Below are 15,461 nucleotides of genomic sequence, written 5' to 3' on the forward strand. Positions count from 1 at the left end.
ATAGCAGTGAGAATGCAGAAGCAAAAGATTCATCTGTGAGTCAGAAACAATTCATTTGGAAATGGAAAGTTTGATTTAACTGAGTTAAACTAATCAAGTCTTATTAATAAATCAGAATTGATTAAACTGATTAACAAATTGATCTTATTAAATTGTGCCAATGAATTAGAATCATTTAGGGCTAAGGGCCCTTTCATACACTAGGCACAATAAGGCGCAAGATGGGTTTGACGTGATTTTCAGACCAGCACAACCCTAATTTTTTTGCGCCACATTGTTTAAATAGCTAACCCATTTGCGCCACTTTGTGGACTCATGGGTGTGCCGGTCTAAAAAGGAGGTGTGTTAAGGAGCATTGTTGTCACGTTGCTATTTTGAAGAACTGAAATAGACTATGCCATTGACCAACTAAAATCTGGTCTAAAATCCAGCGCACAGAGCGTTAGTTGTGCGCCTATGCAGGTCCAAACGCTTACATGTTGCCTAATATAAACAGGATGTACAGCAACACACAAATATCTTTACATATGAAAAAAATAAAAAGATTAAAATGTTACAAAAATGATTATTTTCTACATAAATATAAAAACCACTACCTTCATGCCTTCTACATATCAGGGGGCTTATTTTAGTTTATTCATAACAATTTGCATTTGTATAATGTTATTATTAGTAGCATAATTATTTATTATATGCATATTTATATTTGTTTTAATAAAAACAAGTTTAGATTTGTCCATCTGATGGGTTTTGGAGACGTATGCAACACCATGTGGGGCATAAGAATAAGACTTGTTTTTGGATATACCGTATTTTCCGCACTATAAGGCGCACCTTAAAGCCCTAAATTTTGTTATAAAACGGCCGTGCGCCTAATAATCCGGTGCGCTTTATGTGTGCACAGAGTTCAAAAATCTGTAAAAATGTTGTTGTGTGATTTCGGAAAGCGCTCCGCTTGATTGGCTGTCGGAGCATTTCCCGCCGACACAGAGACGTAAAACGTACACTCCGTACGCAGCAGCAATAAACCAATCAAAACTACATATGAATGTATGTAAAAACCAAGTGAAGCAAATGAATTCGGAGCTTGCTGTCATTCCGGGAGGACTAACAAAAGAACTCCAACCGCTGGATATTGGTGTAAACAGGGCGTTTAAAGTGAAGTTGCGAGCTGCGTGGGAGCAATGGATGACAGACGGCGAACACACTTTTACTAAGACTGGTAGGCAGCGCCGGGCGAGTTACGCCACCATATGTGAATGGATTGTGGATGCCTGGGCTAAGGTGTCTGCTTTAACTGTTGTCCGAGCTTTCGCAAAAGCCGGCATCATTGCTGAACAGCCACCCGGCAATGAGACTGACTCAGACAATGATGAGAGAGAACCCGGCGTGTTTGATGACGAAACTGCATAGCTGTTCAATTCAGACACAGAAGATGAGGACTTTGATGGATTTGTGGGAGACGACTGATTAAAAAAATAATGTGAGTGTATTGTTAAATAGTACAATAAAGTTCAACTAAACTATGTTAACTGTTTTGCTTCCATTACCTTTTTTTTGCAGACAGTGTATTTTAGCATGCGCCTTATAATACGGTGCGCCTTATGTATGGGTTAAGTACAGAAATAGACCCCGTAATTGAGACTGCGTCTTATAATCCGGTGCGCTTTATAGTGCGGAAAATACGGTAACTAATTTTTTTGACCACACTTCATTATTATTGTTCATTTATTCGTTTGTTGGAAATTAGAACAGAATTTAGAAATAGTTTTGAAACAAATCTTTGCGCTTAACAAACAAAGTTAAATATGTAGGCTAGTGGATGTCTTCAGTGGAGTGCGTACAACAACATTTCCTTACCCCACAAAAGTAAAGGAGTAAAGTAAAGAGTAAAAGTAAAGTAAAGCGAAAGTAAAGAGGCCGAATGGAGGAGGCTCATCCTTTATCCTCGTACAAATGGTCTGTTTAAGGGCCTACTCACACTATGCTATCCGAACCATGCCCAGGCACGTTTCCCGGATCGTTTGAGAAGTGTGAGTCCTCTGAATCGGGCTCACTTGGGCTTTGGCGCGGTACGCTTGTGTGTGAGTGCAAAACGTGCCAAAGCCCGAAACTGAAAGCGAGAAGTGACTTTTAAGGGACTGTTTCATATGCGTTTATAATCATTCTTACTGTTCAATGAATGCAAACTGTCGTAGTTTATTAAAGACGCAAACCCCTCACTGCACGAAAGCTCCCCACCTTCAGCAAACCTCCTAATTCCTGCAGCACGAGGACTTTATGATTGTTTATGAGCGTCAAAAGTGGCTGATCTGTTCGGCGGAATATTTGACTGCGTGTCGCTGCATATCAAACTTAAACGACGATATAACTGAAGAAATCTCCACTGTGCTGAGCGAGAGCGCTTCTGACCAGCGCATCATCGATGACGTAAGCGTGCCCAGGCCCGAATGTAATGTGAGTGCGGGCCGCCGGGGGAGACAGGAGGGGGGACAAGAGTGCTTTGGCCCAGTTCAAGTAAACTGTACATAGTGTGAGTACGCCCTAACTGTTTTCTTGCTAGTGAAGCGTTCAGTTTTTGCACTTACTAAGTACTCTATGTAAATAGCAAATGCGCCATGGCGTGAAGTAACTGTCTCTTAAAGGGAATGTGAGATGAGACTCTGATTGGTTTAATGCAAGTTATGCTCAAAACACACTCATAACTCATTAAGAGAATGAGCACAACCCTATTAGACCATGAGCCGGGGCGCAAACTGTATTTTTCCATTCCTCAGTGTTTTTGCGCCATGCACTTTAGACTTTGAGCCTATATCGTCAAAATAGAGCCCTACTGTACGTCTTAACTGACTCAAAAACAAGCTTTTTTCAGCGTCAGTTTGAACTTTTGCACAATAGCAAATAAATCTTATTACTGATTCTTGCTAATTATCCAAAACTGATTCATTCAAATGGCCAGTTTGATCTGATTCACATTAACAAATGAATCTCATTAAATCTTGCTAATGAATCAGAATTATTTAATTCAATGGCTTCAAGTATGAACTAATTCAAAAACATTAACAAACAGTACTCAATTTTGCAGATGAATTTTAATCCTTCAAAGGACAGTTTAAAATAAGTTAGGGAAAAAGATTCTGATAAACTTTTACCAATTAACTTTTACCACATTTTTAACTGATTCACATTTAAGCAAATCTTTCAATTAAGCAGAATTGTAAAAATGTAACTGCCAGGTTAAACTGATTATCAGAAACGAATCAAATGTATCAACTCTTGCCAATGAATCAGAATTGACTCAATCAAAATGGAGATACAACTGATTCACCGCAAAGAGTCGTACCAACTTATGTAACTGCTAGCACAGACATATTAAAGCAAGAATACTGTCCCAGTCATTGAGCCCAGTGTTACTGACCTGGAGGTCCAAAAAGCACAGTGTCCAGAGCCTTCAGCTGCAGTTTCTGTGCATGACTGCGGTCTGGTATCTTCAGCACGGACACAAGTAGGGTAGCATTTTTTACTGCAAGTCTGTGAATGTCATAATTAAAATCCTTAATCAGTGAATTAACATTCAACAGACAAAAAATAAATGTTCTTAAGCAAACAAAAGCAACCGAACACCTTTAAATGTCTTGTTAATATAGTCACTCCTTATAAGCAGTGCACATGATAGCAAAAGCGAAAATAAAATGCACACACAAAAAAGTCATTTCAGTGTCCTGTGTACTGATAGCTACTCCCTAATGTGCAAATTATCAATACTATATATTTTAGTTTGCTGGTATATTTTAGTTACTTTTGTTTATGTTTTGTATATATATATATATATATATATATATATATATATATATATATATATATATATATATATATATATATATATATATATATATACACAGTATAACTTATTTATTTGGGATCTTGAATTACCTGATTAAGTTTTTGCTCATGTAATTATGAATTATATCATTTAAATTGGATCAAAACCTTACATCAAAGATGTCCAAAATCTATCAATCAACACTCATTCATGTCTTATGCCTGTTTCACACCGAAAGCAAAAGCAGAGCGTGAGCAGCGAGTGCGCAGCGCGTATGGAAAGTAGAAGCAGCATGCAGGCATTTGCCTTTTACACCAACTGCGTCTGCAGCGCACAGCTCATCAGCAGCTGCTGCACAGATCAATCAATCTCTGACTATTCTATCTAGTTACCTATCTATCTATAAATCCAATTTTTTTACTGTTCATCTGCCCCAAAACCCGCAGCAACTTCCTCCTTTCCTTAACCTGCAAGTCATTATTTTAACAAATCATATAGATCCTAAAGAACTGTATGCTTCTCACGCTCTATGAGGAGTGTCATTCGTGTCTTTTCAGGAGCACTCGGTCTGAAGACAATCGCCTCTGATACCATGTCATTTTGTTTTTGATGGTCAGGATGATGTAGGCCTATAGTTATACAATATTTATGCAATATAGTTATAATGATATTTATACATGATCAAACTAGTGTGCAACTTAAGCAAGACTAGTACTAAAATTGTTTTAAATATAGTTTTGTAGTTCAGCCCAAATAAGTATTAGTTGCCGTTTTTAATAATTTAAGTTATTTAATTGAATATATAAAGATCTATGGATATGGATATCGATGCATTTATTGGGTAAAATTGCTACTTTTTACTGTCATTCAATGTGTTTTTGGTCCTAATCAATGCACTGTCACTTTAATTGAGCGTGGCAAATATAGACCTGCTGCTTCAGCGACGCTCACACCTCGCGCTGCTTCTGCGTGCAGTATGAAAGCTCTAATCTGTTAACATGGACACAGAAAAAAAACTCTGCTCACGCTTGCGGTGTGAAACAGGCTTTAGAACGATTTTAAAAATCTATGTAAAATAGATTGTAAAACAAAATAAAATATATAAGTAAAGCAAGTTTAAAGTTACTGATGTTGTTTGGTTTGCTTGCAACAAAGATGTTTTCATGTAAAAATTTCAAGTGACTTTTTTCACGAGCATATTTATGTATATTTTGTAATATTACAGTTTTCAGTTTGTGGTCTGCCCATGAAAACAATTATCACAAGCTTCCTTACCTGGGCAAATCTTTGCCACTGATGACGTTCTTCCTGAAGGAATCAACATACTGCGGTAACTCCACAAAACTGGTGAGCCACTCCTCTGCTTCTTCCACTGTCCAGTTATATACTGTATAGACCACATTAATAAAAACAAATCATAATTGATGCTAATGCTTTAGTGTGGATGAAAACACTCAGAAGCAAAAAAAAATTTAATGAGCAATGATTAATGCTAGTATTTGCACAAACATACACTACCTGACAAAAAATCTTGTCGCCTGTCCAAGAATTAAGGAACAACAAATAATAACTTGACTTCTGGTTGATGATTTGGTATCAGAAGTGGCTTAAATAAAAGACAAAGGCCTCTAGATTAGGCTTATTTAACCAAAATAAAATATAATCATGCCTTGATTTTTAATTATTAATTTAGGACAGTGAGGTTTGACTTTGCTTAGACAAAAGTCTTGAGAGAAATAATGTACAGTATTGTGTATGACTGCCATGAGCTTGGATGACTGTGGTCATACAGGACTGCCAGAGTTCATCAAGATTCTTTGAATTCATCTTCAATGCCTCCTCCTTCATCTTACCGCAGACATGCTCAACATGCCTTCTTTGCTTTCAGGAACTTTGATGTGGAGGCTGAAGTTTGCGAAGTAGCGCTATCCTGCTGAAGAATTTGCCCTCTCCTGTGGTTTGTAATGTAATGGGCAGCACAAATGTCTTGATACCTCAGGCTGTTGATGTTGCCATCCTCTCTGCAGATCTCTCGAACATCCCAATACCGGTCGCCGAATTCCATAATTTGTCCTTCACCACACTTGACTGATTTCTTTGAGAATCTTGGGTTTATGCAGGTTCCAATAGGTCTTCTGCAGTATTTGTAATGATTGGGATGCAGTTCAACAGATGATTCTACCTTCTGCCACTTTTCCAAATGATCAACTAGAAGTCAAGTTATTATTGGTTGCTCTTACAACTGGGATCGACGACAAGACTTTTGTCAGGTAGTGTATTGCTATCAGATCATGTATGTAAATTGATGTGGTCATCTTGAAATTGCTCTAAATTGACTCATGGCTTATATAAAATAATCAGTTCAAACCTTCAGAGGCCTTCCATGAGTTCCACATGTCCTCCACTGTGATCAGCAGATCTGCTCTGTGGAAACTGTTGTGTTTTCCTTTAGGGTCGTGGTACTTTAGGTCTTCTCTTAGAAACTGAGAAAACAAAGATTAGGTTTTAGCATCTGGTGTAGCGGTTCTCATTGATAAGGTATTTAGAGCAATACACTGCAGACAAAAAAATCATACAACTGTATATTTTTAGATATTTATTTGCTTTTCAGTGATTTTTCAGTCTAATGGAAAGAAAATATCCTAAATAAAATTAACAATTTAACTGCACTTTAACTGTACTTTAATTTGAATTGTAATTTGTGCCTGTAGGTTTTAATTACAATAAATATTTTTGTATTCATTTATTACATATATCTCTAAAAAAACTGATTCTGATTGGTCAAATATGACATTGCAAGGCATGTTATTAAATTCTTTACATTTTTGTTAATTGTTAAAGCTCAGATCAATGTTTTGTGTCTAATTGTTACGTTTTGTGGCTAGGAGCCATTTTAGGAGGATGATGTACAGTTGAAGTCTGTATTTTAATTTAAGAGACTATTAGCCGCCCTGAACTATTAGCCCCCCCTGTTAATTTTTTCCCACAATTTCTGTTTAACGGAGAGAAGATTTTTTTCAACACATTTCTAAACATAATAGTTTTAATAACTGATGACAGTAGGCGACGTGGTGGCGTAGTGGGTAGCACGATTGCCTCACAGCAAGAAGGTCGCTGGTTCGTGCCACAGCTGGGTCAGTTGGCATTTCAGTGTGGAGTTTGCATGTTCTCCCTGTGTTTGCGAGGGTTTCCTCCGGGTGCTCCGGTTTCCCCCACAAGTCCAAAGACATGTGGTATAGGTGAATTGAGTATGCTAAAATTGATCGTAGTGAATGAGTGCAAAACATATGCAAAACATATGCTGGATAAGTTGGTGGTTCCCAGATCAATAAAGGACTAAGCCGAAAAGAAAATGAATGAATGAATAATAACAGTAAATAATATTTGACTGGATATTTTTCAAGACACTTCTATACAGCTTAAAGCCACATTTAAAGGCTTAACTAGGTTAATTAGGTTAACTAGGCAGGATAGGGTAATTAGGCATATTATTGTATAATGATGGTTTGTTCTGTAGAATATCGAAAACAAATATAGCTTAGGGGCTAATAATTTTGACCTTAAAATTGTGTTTAAAAAAATTAAAAACTGCTTTTATCTAAGCCGAGATAAAACAAATAAGATTTTCTCCTGAAGAAAAAATATTATCAGACATACTGTGAAAATTTCCTTGCTCTCTTAAACATCATTTGGGAAATATTTAAAAAAGAAAAAAATTCAAAGGGGGGCAAATAATTCTGACTTTCAACTATACATCTAGCCAGTTTATATAATAACAATATAACTTACATTCACATATAAAAACTAAACTTTACAGTTTTATTCGTATGTCGATTCTGAAGGTTTTTACAGAGGGATTTGTTTATACATAATTTGTGTGATTATATGCATTTTATTTAATTAATTTATATATTTTTGTCTGTTCACATTATTTTCTGAATTATGAAGTTACAAAAAGACAGACAAAATCCCCTCAGTAAAAAAACCTTTGACTCTATTATGTCAAAAAAATGTAAACAAGAGTTTTGAACCAAAATTGTAAACCTGACTAATGTTCAAATAATTATGATAAATGCATTCAAATTAGTTTAGTAAATTAAATAATGCCTCAATTGCATTGTTTTAGCTTTTAATTCCAATAAAATGTTTGCCAATCTTGTAATCAGTCAACTCTGGAAGTATGGTTATAAGTATTATCTAACATTATTACCCTTTTCACCAAACATGCATAGCTTGACCTCCAAAAACAAATAAGCACAAATATTTTTAAACGCATTAAAAGTGACATTTAAACAGTGGCTTTTCGATTAAACAGTCACACACAAGTCTAGACTTGACTATTTTTGATTTCTAGAGAGAGTTTCTGTTTACAGCACTGTGTATTTGCATAACTTAGCTTTTGGTTGAAGATGTAAAGCCAACAGTAAACAGTTGATCTGACATGTTCAACTACAGTACGTAAATGCAAACAGTTTGACCGGCTCACAATCCTCAGATCAGTGCTGACTGTGGTAAAGGTTACGCTCACAGGACTGTCTATGGCCTTGGTCAGCAGTGGTGCTGTTTACCCAGAGGCCTCAGATGTGGCATTCTCATGAAAACGGAATCGCTTTGGGTGATTCAGGGAGAATATTGATTGCTTTTTATAGCAAAGTTCATGAACTGTAATTGTGAATCCCTTCTAAATACATGCAAAAGTGTTGTGCCTTTATAAAATAAGGGGGGCAGCGGATGCAGAGAAGAATTTCCCTTATACTGGCGTATACAGGGGTTGGTTAATGAAATTGAAACGCCTGGTTTTAGACCACAATAATTCATTAGTATGGTGTAGGGCCTCCTTTTGCGGGCAATACAGCATCAGTTGGTCTTGGGAATGACAGATACAAGTCCTGCACAGTGGCCAGAGAGATTTTGAGCCATTCATCTTGCAGACTAGTGGCCAGGTCACTACCTGATGCTGGTGGAGGAAATGTTTCCTGACACACTCCTCCAAAACACCTCAAAGTAACTCAATAATATTTGGGTCTGGTGACTGTGCAGGCCATAGAAGATGTTCAACTTCATTTTCATCTTTATCAAATGACTGTCACCATTTCTCATTATATTATTGCACTCTGTTTTCTGTTATTGTAAGTTCATTGTTATACACATTGCAATAAAAATAAATAAACTTCCCTGCATCATCATGGATCATGGTTGCCTAAAGTGTCCATCAGTTGTACTCTTCAAAATCCCTAATTCCGATGGCCCTTTGAAGTGGCCTGTTTTGAGCACTTAGGTTTGGAACGTCAATATGACGGTCATTTTTGTTTTCACTCCAAAGTGCCCTTTGAAGGGCGATCCATCCTGTTTGGAACGCACCGTTCATCTACTTTTGAGGTGCATTTTTTTGTGAATTTAGCACCACCATTTGGACTGGAGTGCTAAAGCTTAAAATGAGTAGGCAGATTTTTTTTGGGGCGGGGGTTGGGGGGGGGGGGAATCCTTTACCCAAAGCAACCTTATTTTAAAGGCCACCTACTGTGAAAACATGTGTGTAGATACAGTGTATAGACCGTCACATTGGGGTGATTTAAACACACCCAGTCCTTTTTTTTTATTTAACAACATAAAAACGGGGGACCAATTGGAGCGGTTTTGAGACCTACCGCAACCTGACATAGGAGTGCGGTCCCCTCGCCCACCAATATTGATTGACAGGCGCGCATTAATATATCCTCAGTTTGTTGTTTCACGTCCGCCATTTTCAGCATGTGAGTCAAAGCAATGTCACCAAAGAAACACCCTTGCTCTATTTTTGGATGTAAGGCTCATTGGGCTCAACACAAGAGCCTTCATCGTCTTCCTGCGAATGAGCAACAGAGATTTTACATTTAGCGGTCATTTGCGCTGAACATGCAGTGAATGCAACATATCGAGATCGGGGCCATTAAAAACAGCTGATCCACCAAGTCTTTTAGCACTCTCTCCGAAAACACTCGAATGATCGCGGCTGGAAGATCAACGTTCACCACTTGATCGCTCTCATCTGTGCCATTGTTTGTAACTTTAGGTGGGTTTGCAATCATGTGTACTTTTCATTGCGTCTTCCTTAAACTTCAGCCGTTTGCATTTCCCGCTGTCACAGAAGCTCCCTGTCATCTCAACTAGGTGCGGCTGTGAAGTATGAGCACGTTGCCTCGCGTGCGCGTCTGTCCATTGGAAATAACAAACTTGCCTTAGTTATAGCCTCAGTCAAAGTTAATCCAGTGTGCGTGGTTATTAGTGTCGGTGTACATGCTCTGAACTTTAACTTTGTTTAGTTGCCGCAGTTTTGTTCCGTGCAGAAACATGATGTTGAGAAGCCTTTACGATTAATTAACCGTGACGAATTAAAGGCGCAGTTAATAGTGAAACCGGTTACTCATTACATAGCGGCTGTAAAACTATACAAAGACTCAAATGATTTTGTAACTACCACTCTGACACATGCTGGCACATTAGGAATATTGATTCCTCAACAGTAGTCTCTGCTTGGTCTGTGTCTGAGTCTGGATCGTACATGTACAGCTGAATGCTAGTCCTCTCACTCATGTTGCTTCTCTCTGTCTGCCTGTCTGTTGCCATACACAAAGTGTAGGAGCTTTTGGCTCCGCCCCTTGTTAAGTTGGGCAGGAAGTCTAAACTAATTTTCATATGAAGCAATGCAGCCCTAAAACAACGACCTGTGTACACACACCTAAAATGACACTTTTTAACACATCATAATAAAAAATCTGAATTGTGTTTTGAACTGAACCTTATCTGGCACACTCAGAAGAACCATAATATTAATATTAAATCTTAAAAAAGGGGTAAACTAGGTGCCCTTTAAAATAAAAACAAATATCTCTAAAACAAACTACATTTTGTCACAATAAAAAAAAAATCACTTTTATGTAGCTTTATCTCACCAAGGAATGTAGTTCATCATGAAAAAAGATCACATGCTAAAGAAACTTCATTTCTGATAATGTTTTGCAACATTTAAGCCCGTCAGCTCGTGTGTTGTACAAAACACTACTTTACTGTTGAGTCAAGTACATATTTACATAAGCACGTTGACATATATTAAAGCAGCTTTACAGAGATCTATAGTCTCTAATGAGCGAGCCAAAAGCCACTGTGTCCTTTTCAAGCAAGTAAACTTTGTACTTGTTTGTACATTGGCCACCACACACTGTGAAGCACCATCAGCAGACCAGAAAACCACAGCCCTCACCCCATCCGTCTCTGTCACGTCCACACTGCCGTCTGCATCGTCGTCCATGTCTTTGTGAATGCTGCGGATGGCCTCAAAACTCAGCAGAGCATTTTCATCCTGGCAAAGAATCTCATCGATACCACACAGTTCTGAGAAGAGAAAATAAATATATGAGAAATGAGTCAGCAAGGTCACTTCAACTACACAACTACTCTTTTATAAGCATCTGGTGTGTATGATATACTGTATATACAGTTAAAATCACTCTGAAATTCTCAGATGGCATCGTCTATCGACTCAACCCTATTGTGTGCCATCGCCATAATATCTTGACTCACTACAAATTGTTGTAACCTCCTAATGAGATATAATCTCTACATTGCTTTTTTTTTTTTTTAAATGCACTCAACATTTGCAGCAAATGTCAATGCTCTATCAATAAATTCATTCATTCATTTTCTTTTCGGCTTAGTTCCTTTATTATTCCCTAAATTGTGCTTTTAAATAATAGGTCACCTATAGCTTTCGCCATGAGGCTGTGTTCAAAATGACATCAATGTTTTCAAAGTGCACTGCGAAGGGAGCACAAGTGTAAACATGAAGATCGCTAAAACTGAACTGTAAAAATACTTTGAAAGCAAATTACACCTAAGAGAGATGACTTTAATGCTTTTTTATTTTTAATCATTCCAAGTTTAAATGTTAGAATGTTCTAAATGAATAGGGCATAGGGGGGATAAGTGGGAATCTGCGAATCACAGCACATTATGTCAGCTGACCAATCAGAGCATCTAGAGGGCGAATTTTCAGAAGAACTAGGAAATATGACTGTCGTTTTCATGTCAGCTGAGTAGCTGTATATAATCAAAGTTTATAATCAAAAGATATATGAAAAAGTAATGGGATTTTCTCCAAGTGAAGCATGAGCATATTGCTTTGCATCTTATAAACACAACAAAGCCTTAAAAATACACTCTGGACCACCCCTTTAAGTCCAATTTATATCTCAGAAAAACAAAACATCGCAACGTCTGATTTTCCAATATTGTGCAGCCTTAATTTAAATGATGAAGTTTTTAAATGTAATGCAGAAATCTGTCTTTTCAACAATTATTTAAACAGTAAGTTGAAAAAAATTTGTTGCACTCTATTACAGTATCAAACCGATAGCTTAGCAACATGCTAACATCAAATACTACCAATTTCACAGCATATCCTTCACTTTGTTGTGGAAGAACAGCTAATTAGCGCAAAACACAAATGCAAAGCACATACATTTTAGCAAAATATATGCTGGGGACGCGCATCTATTATGATCAAACCTTAAAAGCCTTCCTCAAGAGCACATTAATACCTGAGACAACAAAAGGCCTATTCAAACACAAATGACCTTGAAATGAAAATGACTTTGAGTTTCAGTCCCTTCAGTGAAATCCATGCATAAGTTGGCCATTCATGAGGGCTATCTAAATCAAATTCAGACTCATTAAACAAACGTCTGTCATTTCGCAGCAAAAACACTGACCACACTTCTAGAGTTCGGAAATTAAGCATGACTGAGGAACTGATTACTTAGCGATGATGTACAGCTAAAAACAGGGCCAACAGCGGTGCCTTTGTGAGGGTCCAGTGTTTGAGCCCATTGTAACGGGAGAGCTCAGTCTGAGGATGACGGTAACATAGACACATAAAAGCCATAGAGTGACTTTTAAACTATTTATAGACGGAGACACGGCACAGCTGCTGAGGTATTGTGGATATTGCTGTGATATGGCGGTGAGTGGGACTGGATGTCCTGGATTTAACCTTTGTCTCAGGGTTAAAAGACTTCATTATGAAACAGGTATTAATATAGGGAATCAATCATCACTGTGATATTGATGAGATTAAGGTTTTTAAATTCAGGGTTAGCTGTCTTTGCACAATTAAGGACGGGTGTAATTACAGTACCCCCATCCCATTTTAAAGCTGTTGTTGTTTTTTTGAGGTCTTCAACACATTCAAGGTCAAAAAACACTTTCGTTTTATCATAATAAATAGTTTCTTTCCTCAAGTTGTTCGTTCAAGGATTCAGACTCTCTAAACTCCTCCCTTCTGAGTGCCTGCTCTACTCTCATTGGTCAAATGGTTGAGTTGTGTGATTGATATACCACTCAGTGATCGACAGGACAGTTTTGCCCTAACTGATTCAGTAGATTTAATTTAATCTTTATAATAACTTCTACACTACCTGGCAAAAGTCTTGGCGTCGATCTCAGTTGTAATAATATCTTGACTTCTAGTTGATCATTTGGAAAAGGAAGATTTGATCTGATGAATCATCTGTTAAACTGCATCCTAATCATCACAAATACTGCAGAAGACCTATTGGAACCCGCATGAACCCCAAGATTCTCACATAAATCAGTCAAGTTTGGTGAAGGAAAAATCATGGTTTGGGGTTACAGTCAGTATGGGGGTGTGCGAGAGATCTGCAGAGTGGATGTCAACATCAACAGCTTTAAGTGTCAAGACATCTGTGCTGCCCTTAACATTACACAGGAGAAGCCTAATTCTTCAGCAGGATAGCGCTCCTTCTCATACTTCAGCCTCCACATCTAAGTTCCCGAAAGCAAAGTAGATCAATTTGCTCCAGGATTGGCCAGCTCAGTCACCAGACATCAACATTATTGAGCATGTCTGGGGTAAGATGAATGAGGAGGCATTGAAGATGAATCCAAAGAATCTTGATGAACTCTGGGAGTCCTGCAAGAAAGCTTTTTGCCATTCCAGATGACTTTATTAAGTTATTGGAGTCATTGCAGAGATGTATGGATGCAGTCCTCCAAGCTCATGGGAGTCATACACAATATGAAGACTGTTTCCACTGCACCATGACTTTATATTCTATACTGTACATTATTTCTGTTGAGTGACAAGACTTTTGTCCAAGCAAAGTCAGACCTTACTGTCTTAATTACATAATTAAAAATCAAGGCATGATCATATTTTATTTTGGTCAAATAAGCGTAATCTAGAGGTCTCGACCTTTCATTTAAGCCACTTCTGATACCAAAAGATCAACTAGAACTCAAGTTATTATTTGTTGTTATTATTTATTGTTCTTAAAAGTTGGATACACTCTTAGAAATAAAGGTACGTGAGCTGTCACTGGGGTGGTACCTTTTCAAAGGTACATGTTTGTACTTAATGGGTTCATATTGGTTCCTCAAAAATATATATCAGTACCCAAAAGTTAAGAGCAACACTTTTGTACTTTTTAGGTACTAATCTGTACTCTTGAGGTAATAATATAGACCTTTTTGGTACAAATTTGTACCTTTTAAAAAGGTACCACCCCAGTGACAGCTTGCATACCTTTATTTCTAAGAGTGTAGACGACAAGACTTTTGTCAGGTAGTGAAAAAATGTGCTGAATGCATACAGTGACATAAAATATATTCAAACAAATCTAAAAAAGGTATCACCACAATCAGCTAAATTATTTGGTTTTTCAGCTATCAATCTGAAGGTAAGATGGTTTTATTTATGAATATTGAATGTTTACATCACAGTATATATGCAGGAGTCCTAAAGGAAATTTCAATACCTTTTTAAGATTTTTAAAGACCTTCATAGAATATTTGAAGACCTCATTGCCATTTAAAGTTTTAATCAGTATCAAACCTTTAACTTAATAAACAGTTGTTAATAATCAAATGTAGTTAAATTAATCAATGAAGTACAACCATGCAACAGAACTCAGATAAGCTCGGAAGAAACAAAGCTTGAACAAAATTTAAGACGCGATGAAGACTTTTAAATAACTTTTAATATCCTTAATTTTCTCATAAATGATTTATCAAATTTCAATACTTTTTAAGATCCCACGGACACCCAGCATTACCAATATACAGTAATAAAAGAAGAAGAAAAGAAAGAAGAACAAGAAGAATAATAATAAGAAGAACTACATAATGCATTCAGTGATGTAAAACATTTATTTTTATGTATGGTTATGGAAGATTTTGAGTTTAAAGATTGGCATTGATATTTGGGCTAGTTTTGATTTGCCACAGGGCTGCGTTTGATTTGAAAACCTGGCAACCCTGCTGCAGGATTCCTGAACATTTGTAAACACTATGATAGGAGCAGCGACAAGGCCGTCAGTTTTACCATGTCAATTCAAGCACTCATACTCAGTTTGTTTAAGTACAGTTGAGGGCAAAATGATTAGCCCTCCTGTGACAGTTTAATCTAGATTTTGTTTATATTTTTTGTGATGTTAAATAGACAGGATTTTTGTTCAACACATTTTAAACAACAGTTTGAATAACTAATTGAATCAAAGCTATGATTTGAAATGCAAATCGTAAAGGCTGCAGAAAATATATAAACACGTTTATCCTTCGTCCGAGAGCAAATGCATGACAATCC

At 37.1% G+C, this 15,461-nt stretch overlaps 1 protein-coding gene across 2 annotated transcripts in view; it reads right to left on the bottom strand.

The window, feature by feature from the left end:
* The window catches only part of stim1b (stromal interaction molecule 1b), an 84,175-nt gene that overhangs the window by 48,847 nt on the left and 19,867 nt on the right, over positions 1 to 15,461 (bottom strand). For both annotated transcript variants that reach the window (XM_056446164.1, XM_056446163.1), the window contains exons 3-6: positions 11,064 to 11,194; positions 6,192 to 6,306; positions 5,099 to 5,210; positions 3,419 to 3,531 (exon numbers count right to left, since the gene is read on the bottom strand). In XM_056446164.1, the coding sequence (XP_056302139.1) occupies positions 3,419 to 3,531; positions 5,099 to 5,210; positions 6,192 to 6,306; positions 11,064 to 11,194 (471 nt within the window). The remainder of the gene's footprint in view (positions 1 to 3,418; positions 3,532 to 5,098; positions 5,211 to 6,191; positions 6,307 to 11,063; positions 11,195 to 15,461) is intronic.

The sequence above is a fragment of the Danio aesculapii genome, chromosome 21, assembly GCF_903798145.1.
Source record: "Danio aesculapii chromosome 21, fDanAes4.1, whole genome shotgun sequence".
Taxonomy (NCBI): Eukaryota; Metazoa; Chordata; class Actinopteri; order Cypriniformes; family Danionidae; genus Danio; species Danio aesculapii.